This window comes from Emys orbicularis, chromosome 5, assembly GCF_028017835.1.
Source record: "Emys orbicularis isolate rEmyOrb1 chromosome 5, rEmyOrb1.hap1, whole genome shotgun sequence".
NCBI classification, from domain to species: Eukaryota; Metazoa; Chordata; order Testudines; family Emydidae; genus Emys; species Emys orbicularis.
The window spans coordinates 139,610,888-139,635,047 of record NC_088687.1 but is presented as its reverse complement, the minus strand read 5'-3'; the positions used below and the strand labels follow the sequence as shown (position 1 = coordinate 139,635,047).

The 24,160-nt window shown below is 40.3% G+C and overlaps 1 protein-coding gene across 1 annotated transcript in view; it reads right to left on the bottom strand.

Annotated features, from left to right (window-relative positions):
• Positions 1-3,884: 3,884 nt before the first annotated feature.
• The window catches only part of ATRN (attractin), a 243,572-nt gene continuing 223,296 nt past the window's right edge, over positions 3,885-24,160 (bottom strand). Inside the window, exons 27-29 of the mRNA XM_065404708.1 lie at positions 23,352-23,459; positions 5,704-5,818; positions 3,885-4,246 (exon numbers count right to left, since the gene is read on the bottom strand). Of these exons, the coding sequence (XP_065260780.1) occupies positions 4,122-4,246; positions 5,704-5,818; positions 23,352-23,459 (348 nt within the window). The 3' untranslated portion in view covers positions 3,885-4,121. The remainder of the gene's footprint in view (positions 4,247-5,703; positions 5,819-23,351; positions 23,460-24,160) is intronic.

Sequence of the window (24,160 nt, the reverse complement as noted above, 5' to 3'; positions counted from 1 at the left end):
AAAAAAATCTCTAACATTCATGTCAGTTCAGGACGGAGAATCAGCAGTCTTTGAATTGGCTTCACTGGTTTTATTTCAGTCCCTTGGGGGCGGGGGGCATGTATTTCACTAAAGGGTCATTGAAGCTAAATTTAGGACTGGCTAGATGAACAGCCATTTGAGAAAACCCACTCTAAACCCAGTAAATATATAGTTTGGTACAGTTTTGCCAGACAGAGAATGACATACAAGAACTTCTCGGCTCTCTATGAGCTGAGGGATGAAAACATTGCATCCTACCTTTAAGGAAGTATATATCTGGCAAAAGACACCTTTTATGGCCTGTCATTCTTTCACTATACAATATCACCATATTTTGGTACATTATATATTGGGAATTCACAGGCACCATGCACATCTGTACATTGGCATTTTTGGTACAGTATGTTTTTAACCCAACAGCTCTAAAAGAGACTCGATGGGTAGGTGTACCCATAAATCTTCCTCTGTATACAAATTACTGACAAACATGACTGCAGGGTCTGCCTGTACCCTATCATGCATGCTAAAAAATTCCAAATGAAATTCTGCTGAAAAACTGGAGCAGGTTTGTGAACAAAAATTGGTTTCAATTAATGTATTTTTGTATCCAGTGGCACCAATTGACTTTTCTACAATAAGGAGGTTGCAACATTTCCAGTTAAAAAGAAAAAAAAAAAAGTCTCAAAGAATAACAATGTTCCCAGTGAACAGTGTGAGACCTTGTATATCAAATTTCACCCAGGGTTATAAACCCCCTGAAAATAGTGATTTGGAATGGTATCACTAGCACAATCTTAATGAACAGCACACCAACGACTTTATAATCTCATAATAGTGGCTGCTTTAAGTATAAATATCACCTTCTCTAATTGTTCTTTTTTAAATGGAAGAGCTGTATTTTAAACTACTTTGCTTATATTGTTCAAGTGAAATGCATTTAAATACATTAAAATGTCAGGTTATGCCTTCCTTGCTTTCTACTGCCAGATATCAGGAATTAATTTGATGACTTTTTAAAGCTCTGGAAAGTTACCTAATCATCATATGAAGAAGATAAGACAAAACTCATACATCATTTAAAATGCATCAAAAATACATTAGATATTTCTGTTTTATATACAAGCTAACTCTTTCCACATTCTGCACACCTACTGTATAGTTTATGTACAAGTGCAAAATCAGTGTGTTATTTTTCATTTATTTACAGAATTACAGGTTGTTGTTTTTTAAAGAATCCCCTCCCCGACCCCCAATCATCCACTTTTGATGTTGGTACATTGATGAAACACCTGCAGTTTGTTTTCTTCTCCCCATCCCCTCCCCTCTCCTCACCCCTTCCCCGATAATTTATTTTGAACTGGGATGAAAGTCCTTGCAGCTGAGATATGTATGAGAGTTCTCTTTTCCCTTGTCCGTATGGAGATAAGATACAGAGCAGGGCTAAAGCCGAAAGGATCTTTTTGTTTCATTTATATTAATAAAGTCTTACTCCTCTATTTACAGTTTTTGGCTCAATTAAACTTAATGTTGATCAATGTCGCTCATCTTCCTTATTTTTAACATCTGACCCTTAACTCCTTTCTTGAGAGCGTTCTGGGCACACTTCCGCTATAAGCAATTGAGACACAACAATCTGAGCGTAAGACAATTCTCTAAAAGGGAACAGAAATGATTTTATTTTTTAAGTAAAAATAATTTCACTTAATGGCCCCCATTTAGCAAAGCATTTCTTTACAGGGAAACACCTAAGCATAGGCGTAACTTTAGGCACCTGCTTAAATGCTGTCCTGAATAAGTATGGACTTAAACATAAGGTTAAGAGCTTTTCTGAATTGTAGCCCATGTTCGTTTTCCCAGTGTGTTGGGTAATGGAGTAAGGGTCTATGAATACTAGATCTGCATCTGAACTGAACATTTGTGAGGTAATTAAATATACAGGGGGGGAAATTTTATCTTGTGTTATTTCTCTGGTGTGTTCTAGCCCGGGGCAGCCCTATAAACAAGGGAAGTTGCAAGTTCTTTTGGGAGGTGACTCTGAGGTAATCTGTGCACCAGCTAATATTCAAGTTGACTAAAAACCTTCACTCCACAAAGTTTCTCCTTATCACCCCCTCCTGAGGGCACTTAACTTGCAGGTTTAGAAATAGATTAAAAAAAATATGTGTTTTTAACAAGAATTTTTCTGGAGTGTTGTTGTATTTGTTAGGAGAAGATTCATTCGAGTTCTTGTTTGTAGGTTTGTGGCCCACCAACTTACAATCTTTACCACCACAACTGTTGCTCTGAGATGCTCAGTGATTTATTTTCCTATTCAAATGTTACATCTCAAAGAAAGAATTCCAGGTTTTTCAAAAAACTGACGGATATGTTGTATATTGCCAAAAACACAAAAGAAAAAAAAAAAAGATGCAGTTACTTCAGTTTTATCTTGGGACGAGGGCATTAACATCAAACAATATTCAATAGTTACTTTTCAGTTTACATTTTTTCCTCCAATCAATTTATTTTTCAGTTAGTAAGTAATACCCCAGCCAAAAACAGACTCAACCCCAGTGTTCTGAATGGAACTGAACTTACTATAGTTATTTAACAACTATACCTTGTTTGGTACCTTAACACAATAACGTGTGTCAGCATCAACATCGCAACTACTCTTGGCTGTGGTGTGGTAACAAAGTCTGTTAGTTAACAGTTACACTTTGGGTTTAAAAGCACTGGCGATACCGAGAATCTGCAACTCCTCTTATGTCAGATTCTAACGATTACAAGGTAGGCCAAATTTTGAGTCTAATAAACCTTGTCAGCATCATTTTGAGGCTCAATTGCAAAAAGAGTTAGTAAGTATAATAAATCCCTTGCTACACGAAGCCCTCTTCTACAACTACCGAGTGTATCCTATCAGCAGTAAGTCTCCCTCAGATGTCCAAGGCAGCTACCTCACACTGTACAGTCACTGGGGGTAATTCAAGATTGAACATTCAAACACGAGGCCAAACAGAGCTACTATGTTTTTTTAAATTAAAATCCTCAGACCGACAAACAGGGAAGGTCAAATGGGCAGAAAAGGACTCAAAAGGTAACACCAAGGGATAATTAGGTAGCAGGCCACAGGTACACACAACTTCCATTTATGCCAGCTGGGAAAAACAGCAGCGTTCACATAAAATAGAGGAACTCAATTCCAGTTTCCCCCCCAAGATGCTGCCACCAGGTTAAGTAGTTCCTTGGGTGGGAAAATGCCCTCATCTTCCCTGACTACAAATGATGCATTACAAATGGCACAGATTGCCTTAGGTGACTAATTAATTTTTACAGGAACATAGGAACACAATTATGTAAAAACCTGCGTGTACTAATTCCCTCACTTCCTAGATCTGCTGAAGTCTAGGCACTTGTGTGCATATATTTCAACTGGATTAAGACAATAGAAACACTAATGCTTTAGAAAACTACATTCAACTTTGCAAATATTGAATTCAGCGTAAGCAATGTATAATATTCAATCTTTGCTTCATTCTTTCCTACCTTGATGCTATATATTAAGCTGGACCGTAAATGACAAAAGAGCACTAATTAAATAATGTGGGAATAAACAGGAAATTATTACATCTGAAAAGAAAGCAACGACGAAGTTTAATATTGTTTTCAGGAGTTGAGGGCTGAGACTTACCTGGAAATGCTGCATCTTTTTTTTTTTCCCCCCTTTTGGCACAGTTTGATAAATACATGTACTATAATGCACTTTCCATGCATAAACCTGAGTGTCATTTATGTTTGTACTACTGTTTTATTTACATTGACCTTCAGTGGTGGTGATTAGAGGTTACTGGACGTGAAATAATTTTTTTTTTTTTTTTTAACCGGGGGGGAAAAAAAGTTGAACCATCCAGTGGCATATGTCAGTAAAACTTAAGTGGAGCAATTGTCAAACAAAGCCAACTATCAAGTATATGAGAAAAAAGACTGGGCTCAAGGAAGTTGCGTTTTCCATATATTTTTAGTCTCTTTTGAGTCACAACTGTAAAATCTTTCTTCTCTTCCTCCTCCTATGTGTTACTGGTGTTTAAAACCCTAGAGAGACAGTTTATGATGTCCATGCATCAAATACAGGTTCCTGGCTGTGCTGGGGGCTGTTGTTTCCGATTTCGTACTGCTCCTGATTTCTCTTTGTAGGCAATTGGCATTTGTTGTGAAACGTCCACCAAAGCGCTGGCCACTGCAAGACCTGAAGTAGTAAATCAAGGTGGTTACCGAAGTGAAAGTCTGTGGACTGCAGTTGCATAAAATCTTATCCAAAAGGTGATTGATTTACTTTTAAAGAAGCATTTTGATTTGCAGATTAAACTTGACGGGGTACTCAGAAGCAAGCTATTCAATAAGGTACGTTTCCATCAAAGCAACTGCTTCCTGTCACCCGCCAAAGATAATCTTCTGAACATAAAAATTGGGATATTACTTTAAACCGCTTTTATTTGAAGCAAGTAATCATGCCACAGAAGAACAGCAGTTTCCTTAAAGAACTTGGGGATGGCAGGTCCATTATGCTTCACAAGCACTCTGCAACCACACCTTCCTGGTCTGAAGAATAGTCACCCTCCCAAAATAACCACAGATGAGAGAAAACCAAAGCATTTACCTGGACATCCTTGAAGGTCTGGATCTGGCCTCTATTTAAGCCAAATCCCTAATTACCCCCCCCCCCCCCCATTTTGCAAAAAGAGAACTCAGAAGCAATTTACACCCTCTTCTAGTCCCATCCTCCCCTCACCACACTTACTGACTCTGCTGATCGCTAAAGACAAAGATCTTGTCCTGACCATCCTCCAGCTGCAGGCAACAGAAGCTGTTCCAGAGGCTATCTATAGCTCAATTCCTCACAAAGGAACCATTAGCTGAGGGGCTGGGAAAAGCTTGTAGTTTTGGGGGACTGTGTGTGAGCGAGAGAACAATCACATCTAACCTGATTTCCCTCATATAAAGTTTTAGGACAGGAGTAGGAAGAACAGCATCCTACTGCCCCATGCTCCCAACAGAAGAGAGAAAGAAGCAGGGCATGGCCTTTGAAGGTCAGACAGGTGGACCTCTCTCTGTGAGGGGAGTTGGGGAGGCAAATAAGGCCCTTTTAAAAGTAACTATTGAAAACTTCCATCCACTTGTGGCCCCTGTATTTTTCCCAGTGACTGGTGTTCAGATGAAACGTATCCCTATTTCTTCTAAAACACCCTGAGGGGAAAACAAAGACAGACACCACAGCATATGGCTCTAAATTTTCACCAGTGATTACCTTGCACAAGCTCAGTGACAAGAAAAGCATCAAACCTCAGTTACAGTAAGTCTAGCATTTTCACCGTTAGCAGAAGTGGCCTGGCGAACCCTGCATGCCGTTTGTTTAGGGCTTAATTATGCCACCCTAACTCAAACTGAGCAGGTCCTTACTCTGTTAGTGAGCCCACCCATTTCAAAAAGCTGACTGGAGGAGTAAGGTTCAACCCAACTGGAGTCAAACGGAAGAATCTAAACTGTAGTAAATTAGATTACCTACTCTGTAAAATAAATTCCCACTGACTGAGGAATTTTATGTATTCCTGAATTCATCTGTAAGACCCAGAGACCACGGTGATGGGCACAGTATAAATACCTAGACAGATTAGAAACATGTCAAAGCATAATGATATCATTCACCTGACTGCCCTGGTGGCGGGATACCTCCCATTCCTCGAGGCAACCTCACAAATACTGAGAGGACTGCTGCTCGGTTTCCAAAACAGGGTTCCAGAGCTATTGGTTTCGGAACAGTCTGTAGCAAAAAAGAAAAAGAAAGAACATTGTTGGTTTGTTCCCTCCCTGTTCCCTCACCCTTTGTCTTGTTAGACTGTACATTAAAGCTTCAGGGCATGAACTATGACTTTATCTATGGTTGACTAGTGCCCAGCACATTGTTGTCAAAACTGAAATCAATATTATGAACAATCATAACCCTAGTCGCCATAACAAAACACATTTACTTAATGAAGTCTAGTGGTTAAAAATCAAGTCTAGCACAAAGCTTCTCTGTATGAAGTATTACACTATTTACTCTCCTTGCAGGAGGTGCCAAGGCAGAGAGAGAGAGAGAGTGAGTGTGTTTGTGTAAAATGTAACTATGAGAGACAAGGATGACAGGTGAATTAAAAAGTGAAAAGGGGAAGACTGCCAAAGACACAAAGAGCAATTCAGCACCCAATGCTCACCGACGGTGAGTGGGAACTGGGTGTTTGATCTTTCTGCCATTTAGAAATCCCCCCCAATGTATTCCTATTAACATTGAACATTTCATTTGAAAAGATCAGCAGCTAATTTCAGTGGGTTTTGTTACTAAAAAGACAAGGTAATAAAAGAGTGACATGCTTATCTGCCTTTTAAAAGTAACAGCATCACGCTGATATAAAAATAGGTTATTACCTGACCCTGCAGGATCAGGGCCTATTTGCTAACACTTATGCACATACTAAATTTTACTATGGAACAACTCTGCAGTAAGTGAAGAATGTGTAAGTATTATATAAACCTTAGAGCTCAGGTACTGAGGGCGAGCTCTTGCCTCTCTTGCGTCATATCAGCAAGCAAGCTGAGGTGGACTTTCTATCGGTTATGCTTTGTGGCTTTTAGTTTCCTGTTGATTACGAACACACAGCACCTAGTGGATTCTTTGATACTAATGAAATACTTATTGTGTATAGGAAGGAACAATCAGTTGCACACATACAAAATGGGAAATGACTGCATAGGAAGGAGTACTGCGGAAAGGGATCCGGGGGTCATAGTGAATCACTATGTTTCACTTCTGTTTTGGACCCCCCACTACAGAAGGGATATGGACAAATTGGAGAGAGTCCAGCGGAGGGCAACGAAAATGATTAGGGGGCTGGGGTACATGACTTATGAGGAGAGGCTGAGGGAACTGGGGTTATTTAGTCTGCAGAAGAGAAGAGTGAGGGGGGATTTGATAGCAGCCTTCAACTACCTGAAGGGGGGGTTCCAAAGAGGGTGGAGCTAAGCTGTTCTCAGTGGTGGCAGATGACAGAACAAGAAGCAATGGTCTCAAGTTGCAGTGCGGGAGGTCTAGGTTGGATATTAGGAAACACTATTTCACTAGGAGAGTGGTGAAGCACTGGAATGAGTTACCTAGGGAGGTGGTGGAATCTCCATCTTTTTTTTTTTTTTAAGGCGCAGCTTGACAAAGCCTTGGCTGGGATGATTTAGTTGGTGTTGGTCTTGCTTTGAGCAGGGGGTTAGACTAGATGACCTCCTGAGGTCTCTTCCAACCTAATATTCTACGATTCTATATGAGTCAACAGTGTAACACTGTTGCAAAAAAAACAAACATAATTCTGGGATGTATTAGCAGGAGTATTCTAAGCAAGACACGAGAAGTAATTCTTCCGCTCTGCTCTGCGCTCATTAGGCCTCAAGTGGAGTATTGTGTCCAGTTCTGGGTGCCACATTTCAGGAAAGATGTGGACAAATTGGAGAAAGTCCAGAGAAGAGCAACAAAAATGATTAAAGGTCTAGAAAACATGACCTATGAGGGAAGATTGAAAAAATTGGGTTTGTTTAGTCTGGAGAAGAGAAGACTAAGAGGGGACATGATAACAGTTTTCAAATAGATAAAAGGTTGTTAACAAGGAGGAGGGAGAAAAATTGTTGTTCTTAACCTCTGAGGATAGGACAAGAAGCAATGGGCTTAAATTGCAGCAAGGGAGGTTTAGGTTGGACATTAGGAAAAACTTCCTAATTGTCAGGGTGGTTAAGCACTGGAACAAATTGCCTAGGGAGGTGGTGGAATCTCCATCATTGGGGATTTTTAAGAGCAGGTTGGACAAACACCTGTCAGGGATGGTCTAGATAATACTTAGTCCTGCCTTGAGTGCAGAGGACTGGACTAGATAACTTCCTAAGGTCCCTACCAGTCCTATGATTCTATTTCATTAGGCATAAAATTGTAATACTGTATTTAAATGCTCAACGGAAACTCAATATAATCCAAGATTCTAGAAAGGGAACAGTAATCAAACTATGCAATTAAATTACTGGCGCCTAATAAAAAAGGATACAACAGCAAACAAAATGAAACTTTAACCTATTTTTATATTTCATATTAACCCTAATGATTACAATGATGATTTATTAGTCTTTTTGAAATGTAGATAAATTAGTATTTTACAGCCTAAAACAACATAAAGGCAGTCTGTAAAAATCTGCAGTCGTAAACAAACCAATCTCCCCCACCCAAAAGAAAAAAAAAAAAGGATCAAACTCAAAACAATTATTATTCTACAAAGCAACTGAGCATATACGTGGGTGTGTGGGCTATATTATCCGACTGGCAACTCAATTACTAGGGGTAATGGAGAGAGCACAGGGAAAGCTTCTTGGAAACTGAAGCAATACACTACATCCAGCCTTCTAGCGTACTCAACGGAGAGGAGATGCTGGGCATTTAAAAGTGTATTCACAATCTCTGAAAAAGAAAAAAATCCAAGCAAACGTCGTATTCCTTCCACTGTCCAAAAATGCTACTAAATTTGTGGGGTGTAATTTAGTGCTGCAGCATTAGCCCGGTGCTTAATCTTACTCCGAGTGTTAGCAACAATAAATAGCAAAGTCCCTGGAGAATACAATGGCATGGAACAAAGCAGTGGGGTGAATGAAATGTTGGAGCAACATACAGAACTCATTTGTTTTATGATCTAATTTTAATTTATTCTCTTTGCACCACTCTTGGATTATAAAATACCTTTGCTACGCCATTCCTTCCCCAAACAGAAATGCTAGATGCTACCCTTTTCAAATGGAAGCATTATAGATAACCTGCAGTGTCATGCTAGTGATTCAGCAGATAACCATCTTCCTTCTGCCAGTACTGAGCCAAAGCCTTTATAATAATGAGGATGGGCTGTGCTGCTGGAGGTGATATCTTTTGGGTGAGATACAGAACACATCCTAACCTGCTGTAGTCACTCAAAATTCAATGCCACTTTCACAAGAGTGAAGTTAACCCTCATGCTCTGGTTAATTTCTAAATTAAAGTACTTACATTCTGTCTCCCTAAATGTCTACTTCAGGTTTATTTACTCATGGTATTCTTCTCTTCCTGCACTAAACTGATCAGAAAAGCTGTGTGCTGTTAAACAGCTGTCAATTTTTCACCACAGAGGTGGTTGCATTTCCGTGGTGAATTAAGAGATTTGTGAATATACAATTTGTACAATAGGTAGCCAAACTGATTGTTTTAGGATATATTTGGAAGAAAGGGGTACAATAAATGCCCTATCATGTTGCTTTGGATAACTCCAGAATAAGTGCTATGTACTGCCTACCACTGTGCACTGTTTTGCTAAGACAGGCCCGTCATTAGTAATAACAAATACAGCATATAAAACAGAATCAAGTCTGGTGAATTTATTTTTGACAGCACCAACTCAGTCACCTGCTTTTTGAACTGTGACTCGCATGACACCTCATCTTCAGCTTGTGTTAGTGAGGGCCAAAAGCAAAAAGCAGCGTGGGGATACGACTCGTGCATCAGGCAATGGTAACGTTCAGTTTGATGTAGGCAATGGCTCAGCCTGTAGAGAAGGACATACTATGCCCTCTATTACATCTGGCAACTGATCACTGGAGTCTGGGGAATGTGTTCTACAAATATATAGACACACTAGTGAATAAGTCAAACAGCCATTTACTGGCTATCTTGATTGTGATCTCACCAACTGTCTGCAAAGGTGGAGCTGGCATCACCATGGGCCTAGACATTACCATGGTACATCTTGGCCTGACCCACATAGTAAGGGCGTTTGACGCACTAGTCCTATATTCATATGGGCCACACCAAAGAAGCTTCTCTTATTGCTAGCAGATAACAGGGCTTCCAACTGGGTCAAGAACTATCTATAACCATATATTTGTACAGCACTCAACACAATAGGGCCCTGATTGCGAGTATGATTTCTAGGTGCTGCTGTACAAACAAACAATAAGCAGCCAATGGGGAGAGCTTGCTCAGACTTCATCATGTTATTACTTCTCTGCCACAGACAGACAGTCCAAAAATAGTCCCTGCTTTCCCCCCTCCCAGCCAGTAACCAAAGCATTAACTTGCTCAGTTTCCTAATTTTCCCCTTCTTTCCCATAACAGAAATTCCAGCTACCTTCAGTCATCTCCCCTATGACAAAAGCTCCAAATGCCTCATGCAAACTCCCCCATTTCCCTCGGAGACTGGAGTCCTATGTTATGAGATTAGGGCTGCGAATGGTAGGCCATTGAATTCTCACACTGGAGATCCAGGTCCTCTTTCAAGATCCAAGGGAGGCAGACACAGCATGGACACTGAGCAAGGCTTGCAGTTTTCCCTTTCGGTGATAATGAATTATTGTGTTTTTGTATGATTGATGGCTGCTATTTTCCTCTTAAAATAGGCCTCTCCAAACTTTGCAACACCTCTCAGTAGCAGGTTCACCCGAAACAAATCACTATGGGGACTCTGACATTGAGTATTTTGCTAAGCCTGTCATTGAAATATAAAAGCAATTCCTTTTTATTAAAAACCTAATGATACAATAAAAGTGCACATTATGCAAATCTATGCAAATTAGGTGCAGCCCTCAGACTCTTGGCACATCACTAGTGCTGCCCTTGGTGTCCAAACACTTGGATGTCCAGATTTTAAAACAACATGGGGTCTCTCAGTTAGAACAGATGGCCAGGGATTGTGGTTAATGGGATACAAAAGATTTCACCTTTAGGGCACTGGTTCAAATGTACGTTCCTATCATTGCCACCTGATGGCCCATCAGAAATGAGTTGGTGCTCTTAGTCTATACATCACATAAGCCATGACTGGCACCCTTGTTGGCGGTTTCAAAGGCACCAAGGAGTGAATGGCAAAGAGACTTATTTCCTTCCGGTTACATCTGAGAGGTGGTCAGCGTAGGAGAAGCTTGCAGGCTGCTGCCAATGCCATATCTGGACTTCAGTTTCCAAGACCGTCAATTTGGCACTTTTCATCAATGCTCCCGCCCCTCCCCCCCTTTTAAGGAAAAACGTAAATGTGGCCAGAATGACGACTTTGCACAGGTGGTAAATGCCTGCACTGGCTCACCTCTGCCATTAAAGCTACTATTAATGGAAGGGTTCTTGTTTTCTTGCTGAACAACAAAATGCTAGGAGCCAAGGTAACTTGAATTTTATATCCAAGTTATGTCACATGATTGTAGTTCCTAGATCCCATAATATACACATGTCTGAGGGCTGAACTGCAGTGTCAGAAAATGATGAGGTGCCACTGATTTTTATTGGCCAGAACAGCCATGAGTTTTGCACTGGTCAATATTAGAAAAAAGTGCCCTTTTTTATAATGTAATTTTAAAATGAATGGTATCTTGTTAACTACTGAGGCTATAAAAAAAAAATCTATTTTAGCATTTCTTCAATAAAGCTGCTATATTGACCAGAAATGCTGTGGACACAAGCCAAGTAATTATTTTGTTTGAGTGTTGATGTGTGCGTAATATGTAGAGTGTTCACAGAATTATAGAAGTTAAAAATGGTCAATGCCTCAGTTAGATCATCTAATTAATCCACCTCCCATGGCAATATTGTTCCCACACTAGCAGTACATTTTGTAGTACTTCCTCTAGATTAGTTTTAAATGACTCAGGTGATGTGTCTACCAGCAGTTCCCTTGGGAGCCAATTTCACAGCCTAATATAGCTCACAATCAGGAATCATTATGTGATGTTTAGCCTAAAATCTCTTTTTATTTCATCCCATTATTTCTATTAATACAATTAACATACAACACATTCTAACAATTATGAAAACTAATGAATACAGAACAATAAATATTCTATATAATTTAAAACATTGAACAGCAATTTTATTTTTCTAGAACACATTTTAAGTACACTGGCATGTTTAATCCAGTTACTATGCAACACTGACAGGCCAAGCCAATTGCTTTTCAAACATAGTAGGACAAAATGTATTTTTAATGTTTTTATATGGCTTAGTAAATAGTCCCAAACCATCACAAGCTTTCAATTTCCAGTAAGGCTATGTGCCTCACAGAGTTCCTTAAATGGAAGCAGAACCTATGGCATTATTACTGAAAGAGTTAAACAGAGTTTCAGCTATGAGTCAGATGACTTCACTGATGTAGAATAGTGTCAGGCTAAATTTCCAGAGTTTTTTTGAATGGTATGATTGAAAACTGACCAAGCATTCATAAAATAAAACGTAAGCAATTTTCCATAAAAAAGACAGTATAAATGAAGTTCTAAAAAATCACATCCCCAGAGTATTTCATGTGCTTTCTCATATGGAGACGAATTAACTTCTTGTAATTATTTGAAGTGCACAATTCTAGATTAAAAATTCATATTCATCTTTGAAACCTTGGCCCTGATATTTAACTAGAAGCTGGCCCACAGTAAATTGGTCTTTTTCCTTGAATTGTTCAGCCCATTTCAATACTGGGTTTATGTCTGGAGTTTAAGAATATAATTTTTAAAAGAGGTGCTCAAGCCTTCGGGCTAGCCCTAGCATAGTCAACATATGGGCATGAGCACACTGATTCATCAGTATCTTGTATCAGAAATGCAAACGGCCACAAATGAACAGCAGAAAGATCAATGGGGAGTTATACCCAGCTACATTTAATAAATAACCACCCCACTTTTAATGCAAGAAGCGTCAATCCAGCAAGCATTCGATGCAAGGTCTACATGAAGGGAAAGATTAGTAACAGGAGAACTTGCAATGTTCCCAGGTAATGTTAAATTACAAAACCTCTGGCCCCATAACGTTCTCACAAATAAGGTAATAATCGCATTTATCTTGAAATTCTCCACTGCTGCCCTAGGGGTAGCGTAAGACAAGGCCACAGCATACAATATGGCCAATATGCATATGGCAAATGTTGAAAGTTCACCTTGATTTCACATGTACCAAAGGGTAGTTATGCTGTTAATTTCAATAGTAGGTTGCTTTTTACAATAAAAGGTGCACATAAAAAGGATGAAACAGCAGTCAGATGATCTCAGACACAAGGCACTTAAAACAACTTCTGTGCACAAAGGAATGCAAATAGGTCCTCTCCAATAGTTTTCAGAAGCTGTTGGTGTTGTTAGTGTTTCAATCAGAAAAAGGACTAATTTCTGCCAAAGGGAAAGAAGAGTTTAAAAAGACCCTTTACTCAAAGCTTCACAGAGCTTGCTTTCTCTCCAGCCATTTCCCTCTCATCAGCTAAAATCAGAGTAAAAGCATTTCCAACTGGTCAGTTTTACTGAAAATATCAGCTTTTCAGTTTTATTTATAAATACTTAGCTCATACATTTACAAAATGTGGACAGTTAAAACTTGCCATCATTCCATTTACAGACCAAAATGTATACCCAGGGGACAAGAGAACAAACCTTTGCAGACACATGGTCAGGACAAACAACAGATCACAGAGCATCACTACCAAATGTTTACTGCATAACAATGCAAAAGCTTTCTCGAAGCAGCAAATTATGTAAAATGAAACCCACACCGACATTAGCTGGAAATAATTCATTAAGTGAAGGGTTTAGCATCTTTTGTTGTTTTCACAGTACAGAGCGTTATTAGAGTATATTAAATTCTAGTAGAGCTAATCAGTTTTACACACCTCACTTGTCCACACGATCTCTAGGTTCTTACCACTAGCAACTACACATTACCTTGGCAGGTGTTCAAAGGGTAGCACACACTTCTATAAATTAGAAAGCAGGAGAACATAGGCAGAGTCAACAACAAATATAATTTAAAAGGCTAAAATGGATAAATCTCACTTTGTTCTTATGTTCCTCTATACTGCAACATAACAGTAGCTATCCTGACATCCGTTCACCTACGTAGATCACATTTGCTGAACGGACATTCTGGTTCCACTGTTGGTGCGTATTTTCAAAAGCAAACAGCGTAGTTACACACTGATGTGCAATCTGAGTGTTTTAGTATTAACGAATCAGCAATTAATCTTTTAAAAGGCAAATGATACCCTCTGAGAAGAATGGAACAAGTAATACATTAGAACTAAAAACCTGTTATAGCAGCCCTTCTGACTGAAATGCAATGGCCTGTGGTATGTGAGAGGTCAGACTAGAGCAGGGGTGGCCAACCTGTGGCTCTTAGTTTGACACTAAACTAGGAGGCGTGGTAGATACACTAGAGGGTAGGGATCGGATACAGAGGGACCTAGACAAATTAGAGGATTGGGCCAAAAGAAACCTGATGAGGTTCAACAAGGACAAGTGCAGAGTCCTGCACTTAGGACGGAAGAATCCCATGCACAGCTACAGACTAGGGACTGAATGGCTAGGTAGCAGTTCTGCAGAAAAGGACCTAGGGGTCACAGTGGACGAGAAGCTGGATATGAGTCAACAGTGTGCTCTTGTTGCCAAGAAGGCTAACGGCATTTTGGGCTGTATAAGTAGGGGCATTGCCAGCAGATCGAGGGACGTGATCGTTCCCCTTTATTCGACATTGGTGAGGCCTCATCTGGAATACTGTGTCCAGTTTTGGGCCCCACACTACAAGAAGGATGTGGAAAAATTGGAAAGAGTCCAGCGGAGGGCAACAAAAATGATTACGGGTCTGGAGCGCATGACTTATGAGAAGAGGCTGAGGGAACTGGGATTGTTTAGTCTCCAGAAGAGAAGAATTAGGGGGGATTTGATAGCAGCCTTCAACTACCTGAAGGGGGGTTCCAAAGAGGATGGAACTCGGCTGTTCTCAATGGTGGCAGATGACAGAACAAGGAGCAATGGTCTCAAGTTGCAGTGGGGGAGGTCTAGGTTGGATATTAGGAAACACTATTTCACTAGGAGGGTGGTGAAGCACTGGAATGTGTTACCTAGGGAGGTGGTGGAGTCTCCTTCCTTGGAGGTTTTTAAGGCCCGGCTTGACAAAGCCCTGGCTGGGATGATTTAGTTGGGAATTGGTCCTGCTTTGAGCAGGGGGTTGGACTAGATGACCTCCTGAGGTCCCTTCCAACCCCGATATTCTATGATTCTATGCGGCTCTTCAGAAGTTAATATGTGGCTCCTTGTCTAGGCACCGACTCCGGGGCTGGAGCTACAGGTGCCAACTTTCCAATGTGCCGGGGGGTGCTCACTGTTCAACCCCTGGCTCTGCCACAGGCCCTGCCCCCACTCCACCCCTTCCCGGCCCCTCCCCTGAGCCTGCCATGCTGTGGCTCCTCCCCCTCAGAGCCTCTTGCACGCCACAAAACAGCTGATCAGGAGGTGTGGGGAGGGAGGTGCTGATTGGTGGGGCTGCCGGTGGGCGGGAGGTGCTGGGAGCGGTGCTGGGGGGGAGGGGCTGCTGACGTATTACTGTGGCTCTTTGGCAATGTACATTGGTAAATTCTGCCTCCTTCTCAGGCTCAGGTTGGCCACCCCTGGACTAGAGCATAACAGTCCCCCCTGTGGCTTTGAAACCTACGAATGAATCATCTAAGTCACAGGAACATAGGCACTGCCATGCTAGATCAAAATCAATGGTTCAATTAGTCCAGTACCCTGTTTTTGAAATTGGACAGCACCACAGCTGTTTAAAACGAAGGTTCAAGAACCATTATGCTAGGAAGTTATGGGATAACCTGCCTCTAGGTAAGCTTTAAGACAGGATACTTCTTTACAGTACATATAAAAACTGGACTGGATCATTACAAAATGTCCCAAGTGATGGAAGCCCCATTACTTCCCTGAAGTGACTATTCTGCAGAGCTATAGCTCTCACTAACATTTTTTTTCTGATATTCAGTTTAAATTTTCCTCTCAATTTCATCCCATTCCTCTACGCAATATCCCTTGGTTGCAGCTTAATTCATTCCTCTCCTCACTGCCCCTTTAAATAGATATAGACAGTTGTGCCCCTCTCAAACATTGCTTAGTCAAACTATACAGTATATACTTGGCTTTTAATCCTTTTAGAAGTCAGGCCAAGCTCTCTGAGAAGTTGGGTTGCTCTCCTCTGAACTCCTCCAATTGAATCAATTTTTATAAGAACATAAGATCGGCCATACTGAGTAAAATCAAAGGCTCATCTAGCCCAGGATCCTGTCTTCTGACAGTGGCCAATGCCAGGTGCCCCAGAGGGAATGAACAGAACAGATTATCATCAAGTGATCCATCCCCTGTCGCCCATTCCCAGCTTCTGGCAAACAGAGGCTAGGGACACCATCCCTGCCCATCCTGGCTAATAGCCATTGATGGACTTATCCTCCATGAACTTATCTAGTTCTTTTTTGAACCCTGTTATAATACAGAAGTGCTCAGAACTGAATACAACAATCCAGGTGCAGTTACAGCAAGGCTTTAGAAGTGATGTCTATGTACAATTTTGTATTTCAAATTATTCCCCCCACCCCTCCACCCAAATGCAATAGCTTACAGTTTTCCAAGTCTGCACCTCATTTTTTTTTGGTTCAAATGTCTAACCGTTCTAGCTATTTCCTGGCCTTGCTGATATTCACAACTCCTCCCAAGTTACTGTGAATGTCCTGAGCGTGCTGTTTACCACCTTCTAGATAACTAATAAAGATGTTAAGAGTGGACAGCGCACAGGTCCCAGTGATACTCCACACCCAACTGAACATGCTACTGTTTATCTCTACCTTTTAATAGCTGGGGCCTTCAGGCAGTTTTTGATCCCGTTGACAGCATTTCTACCCAGGCCAATATGAATTGATTATTAGACTGACACAGGCTACACTTGTGCCACATTTCTGCTCTTTCTAAAGTAGAAATCAAGCTTGGTGTCTTGATGCCTGATAAAGGGACAATTAAGAATTTGCAGTGAAACTAACTTTGGCCCTATGAAAACTAATGTGGAATTAAATGCACGTCCATACCTCAAAGACATTAACATTTCAAACAAGCTGCAGACTGTTTTCTTGACAAAAGCCACCATTATTTACACATTTAGACTACTTGTAGACATGAATAGCCTCCAGTTCACAGATGAAAGGATAACCATCTATCAGTGCTGGATTCTAAGTGTGGATAACAGAACACAATACAGTGAAATCTGCACTAATGGCCATCTCTAGTTGACAATCCTGTCTTATGAGACTGCTTTACAATCTCCCTCAAGGTTTCCAGCACAATTTTGTTTGACCTGTTATGGAAGACAAACTTTACTAGGTATCTGTTTGTTGATCCCTGGGGTGGCTGTTTAGGACGACTTTCACAGTATATATATTTACCTCTGCTGAGAATGTAAGTACTAGTTGCATGCTCTTCCCTACTTTAAGATACTTAAAGATCATCTATGCCAACACTCTAAAATATTCTCTAACTTCTGTTTGAAAAGCTGATTTTTAAGTCTATTTCCGACTGACTGCAAAAATCTTCTTAGAGTAGTTCACAGAAAAATATCTAAACAATAGCCTGACTCCAAGTAACTCAGTTTAAAACATTTGCACAGGTTCTAGATGACCAAGGGTCTTAAATATTCTTATAAAAGTTGTAATGTTCAGCGCTTCAGGAAGTTCAAACAGCTGCAGCCAAGGGCCAATAGATTTTGTAATGGCCAACCAAATTTAAGAGAAGATTTGTGCTCTATTGGGTATTTGAATGGAAAAACTCCCAAAGGAGCTAGTTATCTGTTGCTTAGCTGCACACTAATAAAATTGTTTCCCTGCAGGTAAATGACTTTCTATTACTATGATGTGCCCTAGGAAAAATACTAATTGAAAACACTGTTCTAATATGTCCAGCTGGAAAATATTAGCTTAGGATGGAGCTAGCTTGACACTAAGCTGCCAGCTGGCCATGCACAATGGAAAAGGAAAGAGGCCACATTCCCCATTTTTCAACTCTCTTTTGTACCCCAAATAAAGTAGTTATTAACCAAAAACCCCTGATTCATGTGAAAAAAAAGCCATGGGTTTGTGATTAGCACTAAGAAATCTGTAGTTCTGGTGCCAAATGTGTACAGGGGAGGGTAAGCCAAATACAGGATCAACAACGGTGGCACACTGAATGGTAGAGTGACTGGATAACCACTTACAGTTCAATAACGTACCCAACATTTCTGTTTTCAATCTCCCTGCTCTGGCAATAGGAAACAGAAGGCAAAATATGCAGTTCCATAGTTGCGTATCTGCCCACTCCACATTAACTCAGATTCCTGCAATTCCCTTCAGCTAAGAGTATTTCCAACCAAAGAGCAATGGGAGTGTGGACTAAGATGGTGGCTTCTCCTTTGCAAATTATTTGGGGAATTCCAGTGCAAGTGGAAAAGGACTGGGAGAAAAACTGAAATTGACCAAAGGGACATGTAGACGACATATTCAAAACTGAATATACCTGTTAGGTGTAGTTTCCACCGCTTTCATTGGAGTATTAGTCAACAATCTAGACCACCTCTCTGGGAATATTTTCTGCAATACTCAGAGCCTACATTTTTCCTTTGCAGCCTTTTAATTTCTCCCCCAAACCATCCCATCTGCACTGGAATGCTTCAGAAAGTTTGTACACATTAGCCTCAATTCCCTGTCTCTGGTACTATTGTCAAATTAAGCAAGCTACAGATATGATTGGAATTCTTAACTATCCTTTTACTCTTGAAAAGCTGGCCTTCACCGCCAATTCCTGGGCCATGTAAGAATGTCAGAGCCTGCCAGGTCTGACAAATCAGATAAGAAAAGATGGCAGCCAGACAGCAGGTATCACATAGAAGTGAGAAAGGAAATGAATGAGGTCCTATATGTGTTGCTATTTATGGAGCCCTTCACAACAGAGGGGCAGCCCTGTTTAACGTAGTTCTAATCAAAAAGAAAAAACAAAAGGAAAGGATAAAGGGAACAGAAAAATGTCCAAAGGGAAAAAATTAGTTCAGAAAGCTAAACAGGAGAGGAGAGGAGGAAATGAACAGATATTGAAACATCCAAAGTGAAAACAAAAACTGAACAGAAGATATTAACTGCAAACAAACTTGTCATGAAGTCAAGTGTGGTTCTGGGCTAATACTGCAGGAGTGGTGTTTTTCTAGAAATAAGCTAAGTAATGGAAGAGGGGAAGGGGAAGTGCCTGCAGGAAGACTGGTTTCATATCGCACCTAACTCACTGCCACTTCTTTTTGTCGTTCTAATAGCAAATGTAAAGCTGCTTTTTTTCCCTGGTAAATGTCATTTTAGTTGAGATGATAGATCCTGTGAAAAGTCAGAGCAGAACTTTAATAATTCACGCTAGCCTGAACTTCTTACCCCGGATCTGAAGTTAACAAAGACTGTCTGTTTTCATACGAATGAGAAACGTATGCACGGGTTTTACAGTATTATTTTTGTTTTAAAGAAAGCTGGCTTTTCTGTAAACTCGATCAGTTTATTTCCCCAGACTAACAAGATTAAGAGGGAAACATACAAACAAGTGAGTTGCACATACAGTGTAAAACAGCAGGTGAAAAAGAAGGCCCCTGTAATATATTTTTATAGCACACCTATGTGAACTAAGCCAATATGTCAACATCTCTGTCAAGTAATACAGCTGTTGCATTTCCCCTAAAAAATAATGTTCACAGTAGTGCTGGACTGAGTTTACAGAAACTGAAGTCAACTAATTTAGTCACCAAACAGGCATAGTGCAGGCAAGCTTTCCTGCAGTGGCCCACCAATATGCTTTGATCTTGATTTGGATGGACCTTTTTTCCGGGAGAGAAGAATGTCCATAACCATTCATTGGAGCCTCTGCTGAGATAACAAAAGTGCCAATTTTTATGATCACGTGTGTGATATGGACAACTGGTTCCATAAAGACTTTCTGTAACCACCTACTTCAGACTCTAAAAATGGAAAAGACCTAATAGGGGATCCAGGATATTAAAGAATCACAGAAATGAAGGTCTACGAGGGACCTCAGTAGGTCATCTAGTCCAGTCCCCTGCACTGAGGCACGATGAAGCATTATCTAGACCATCCTTGACAGGTGTTTGTCTACTCTGCTCTTAAAAACCTCCAATGGTGGAGATTCCACAACCTCCTTAGAAAATTTGTTCCCACGCTTAACTACCCTAACAATTAGGAAGTTTTTCCTAACGTCTAACCTAAATTTCTCCTGCTGAAGTTTAAGCCCATTACTTCTTGTCCTGTCCTCAGTGGAGAAGGAGAACAATTTATCACTCTCGTGTTTTTAACAACCTTTTACGTACTTGAAGACTGTTATCACATCCCTCCTCAGTCTTCTCCAGACTAACCCCCCCCCTTTTTTTTCCAATCTTTCCTCATATAGGTCATGTTTTCCAGACTTTTAATAATTTTTGCTGCTTTCTTCTGGACTTTCTCTAATTTGTCCACATCTTTCCAGAAGTATGGTGGCCAGAACTGGATGCAATACTCCAATTGAGGCCTTATCACTACTGAGTAGAGTGGAAGAATAACGTCTCATGTCTGGCTTAAGACCCCTGCTAATACATTCCAGAATGATGTTTGCTTTATTTGCAATAGTATTACATTATTGACTCTCATTTAGCTTGTCATCTTCTATAACCTCCAGATCCTTTCCGGCAGTACTCCTTCCTAGGCAGTTATTTCCCATTTTGTATTTGTGCAATGTATTATTCCTTCCTAGGTGTAGTAGTTTGCATTTGTCATTATTGAATTTCATCCTATTTATTTCAGACCATTTCTGCAGTTTGTGAAGGTCATTTTGAATTCTAATCCCGTTATCAAAAGGGCTTGCAACCCCTACCAGCATGGTGTTGTCTGCACACTTTATGAATGGACTCTCTATCCCATTATCCAAATCATTTATGAAGATATTGACTAGAACTGGACCCAGGGCAGACCCCTACGGGATCCACTTGATAGGCCCTTCCAGATTGATTGTGAAACAGTGATAACTACTCTGAATTTGCTTTTCCAACCAGTGTGCACCAACCTTATAATACATTTGTCCAGGCTATATTTCTCTAGTTTATGAGGTCATGTGAGAGAGCATTAAAAGCCTTACTAAAGTCAAGATATATCACATCTACTGCCTCCCCCCCATCCACTAGGCTTGTTACCATGTAAAGAAGGTTATTTGGATGGTTTGATATGATTTGTCCTTGATTTATCACCTTATTTTCCTCTAGGTGCTTACAAATTGATTGTTTGATTATTTGCTCCATTATCTTTCTGGGTACCAAAATTAAGCTGACTGGTCTATAATTAGGGCTCTGTGTCCATCATGGAAGTCACGGATTCCATGACTTCTGCGACCTCTGTGACTTCTGCAACAGTGAGTGTGGCTGACCCCAGGGCTGCCCAAGCATCTGGCTCCAGGACTAGCTGCCCAGGTGGCCCTGGGGACAGCCACACCAGCCACTGCTCGGGTGCCCCCCGGGAGTGGCCGTGGTCCATGTCCTCCCCCTCCCCCCCCCAAAGGCCCCCCCAGACATGCCCCACCCCCAAGATTTAGTCACAGGTATTTTTAGTATAAGTCATGGATAGGTCATGGGCCGCGAATTTTTGTTTATTGCCCGTGATCTGTCCATGACTTATACTAAAAATACCTGTGACAAAATTGTAGCCTTATCTAGAATTCCCTCGGTTGTCCTTATTCTCCTTTTTATAGAGAGGGTCTATATTTGCCCTTTTTCAGTTTTCTGGAATCTCTCCTCTCCTCCACGAGTTCTCAAAGATAATCACTAATGGCTCATATCTCCTCACACAGTTCCTTTAGTATTCTAAAATATAGTTCAACAGACTCTGTCGACTTGAAGACACCTAATCTTTCTAAGTAATTCTTAACTTGTATCAAACTTTTTCAGTGTGTGGACCACATCTTAACAAAAAGATTGTCTTTTGGTTCATCTCTCTGTCAATTCTAACTCAGAGGCATTTATTTAACACCCTTTTAGAAATTATAGAAACTACCTACCAGTTGGACGTACCGAGGGCTTACTATTCAAAAGAACTGAGCACTCACAACTCAAATTAAAGTACATGGGAACAGCTGATGTTCCAAAAATTCAGGCCCCATAAGTATCTCAACTCAGTTGCCCAATCATCGAAACGCTTAAAATTAGTGGATACTCTTGCGAGTTTTGGCCTTACTTTCTCTATTGCTCAGTTCCCTATTTGCAAAATAGGGACAATACCTCCCTGCCGGAGACAGAGGTTATGATAAATTGATGAAGCACTCAGATGCTGTGGTAATGCAAACCCGAGAAAACTCTGTGAACAAAATTAATTCTAAATTCAATGCAACGTTTGGACAGTATATAGCAAATACGGTAGGGGGTGCACATTGAATAGTGAGGCTGAAAAGCAATGCTGAACTGCTGCCTCACTTATGGAGAACTGTCCATTCTGTGCCCTGAATGAGGCAGAAGTCCTATGGAAAAAATAGTATGAACATGTAAATTAAAGACTACCAATTCATATGCATTAGGTGCAGAACTAAAGTCACATGGGCATCCTAATTCTGGCATTTCCTGGCACCTGAATTCTGGACTTTGCAACTTTAACATTCTTTTATCAGTGTTTTTGTTATATTTTATATACATACATAAACACACCCCACATATATTCTAAATGGAAGGAATATTTTTTTCATCATCATGGTAAGGGCAGGCAAGAAGATTTTGTGCCGAGGCTCTTAAGTGAGAGTGCCATAAACTTATAGACTAAGTATGTGTACAGTAGATAGACAAATTATACTCAGGAGAGCTTCGCTTTGCTTTCTAGTGTACAGGTCTGATATCAGAAATTTACCACAGCCATGATCTCTCTCAAATGCTTCATCCTCCCTTTTAACTCTGCAGTTTCCTACAATTACAACATACTGCATCTAAAAGTATTCCAGAGTAGGGGGGAGACACTTTGTAATTCTCTCCTCCCTCCTACTTTGTATGCATCACATTTTGTTGTGAACATTTATTTGCATCAAAAAATACATTTATATCTTCACAGAATTCAAAGACAATTACTCTCCTGTTCCTTTTGAGAGACCTCACAAAAACTGTTTCTATTTGCAGCACCTACAGCTATTTCCAGCCAACTGTTCTGCTGTGTTAAGCTGTATCCTTCTTCATTACAAGCATAAAAACTAAAAATTGGTGTAACTTTTATTAAAATCAGTGTAGTCCAAAATATGTAAATGCATAACCTGAAGGCACAACATTAAGTCAAAACAAGATGATGGCTTTCAAGTGCTTATAGTTCCCTACAGGTTGCCAATGAGCAGCAGATTTCCATTACTGCTTTATCCACAGTTGAGAACAAACATCCATGAAGATTAATTACAGGTAGGACTGTCCAAACAGCATGAACTCTCACCTTTATGCTTCCTCCAATGAGATCAGGCGGCTCTTCATCTGTTTCTAAGGCAACATTGATGGAGGCAAAGGGACGGCTAGCCATCTGTTGCATCTCACGGAGTAGTTGCTAGTGAATAAACACAGAGGTATTAATACACTGTTCCAACATAAAGAATACAAAAATGTTCGACAGATTTTACTGAATATGGAAAGATATGGACTCCAGCATGCAAACGCTTCAAAACAAATTCCTGATGCTTTCACTGGGCATAAAGATGACACAAGGGAACCTGATGAGAACAATTTCTAAATAAAACCAATTGTATAAATGTAAACAGGTGTAAGTCACTCCAATGTGAAAATTTTGTATGTCTACACAAATCAGACAGCTGACAGTGTACTTACCATATTGGTATACCACAAATTAATATTAAACATCCCTGTGTATTATTCTCAACACTCCAAATGCATCTGTGAACAGCAAGCATGGCTTGCAGGAATATGTTTTATTAAAACACAGTACACGTTCCTGAATAAATCTTTAGAAGCTCCTAACACACAAGAGGCATCTTTTATTGTTCTCTTTACAAGTTGAGTTTTAGTGTTATGGTTCTCTCTCAAACATACAATGGCAGTCTCTACATGGCAGACTACAGTTCCAATTTTAGTTTAGCAGTAGTAGGAAAAGATATCCTTTTTAGCTCCTGTGGTTAAAAGTCCCTTGCTCTAATTGCAAATCAAGTGATTGGTAATGAGACGTAGGTGTCAAACATCAATTCCAGCAGGAATGGGAATGATGTGGCACCCTGCCCGTAAATAATCAAATAG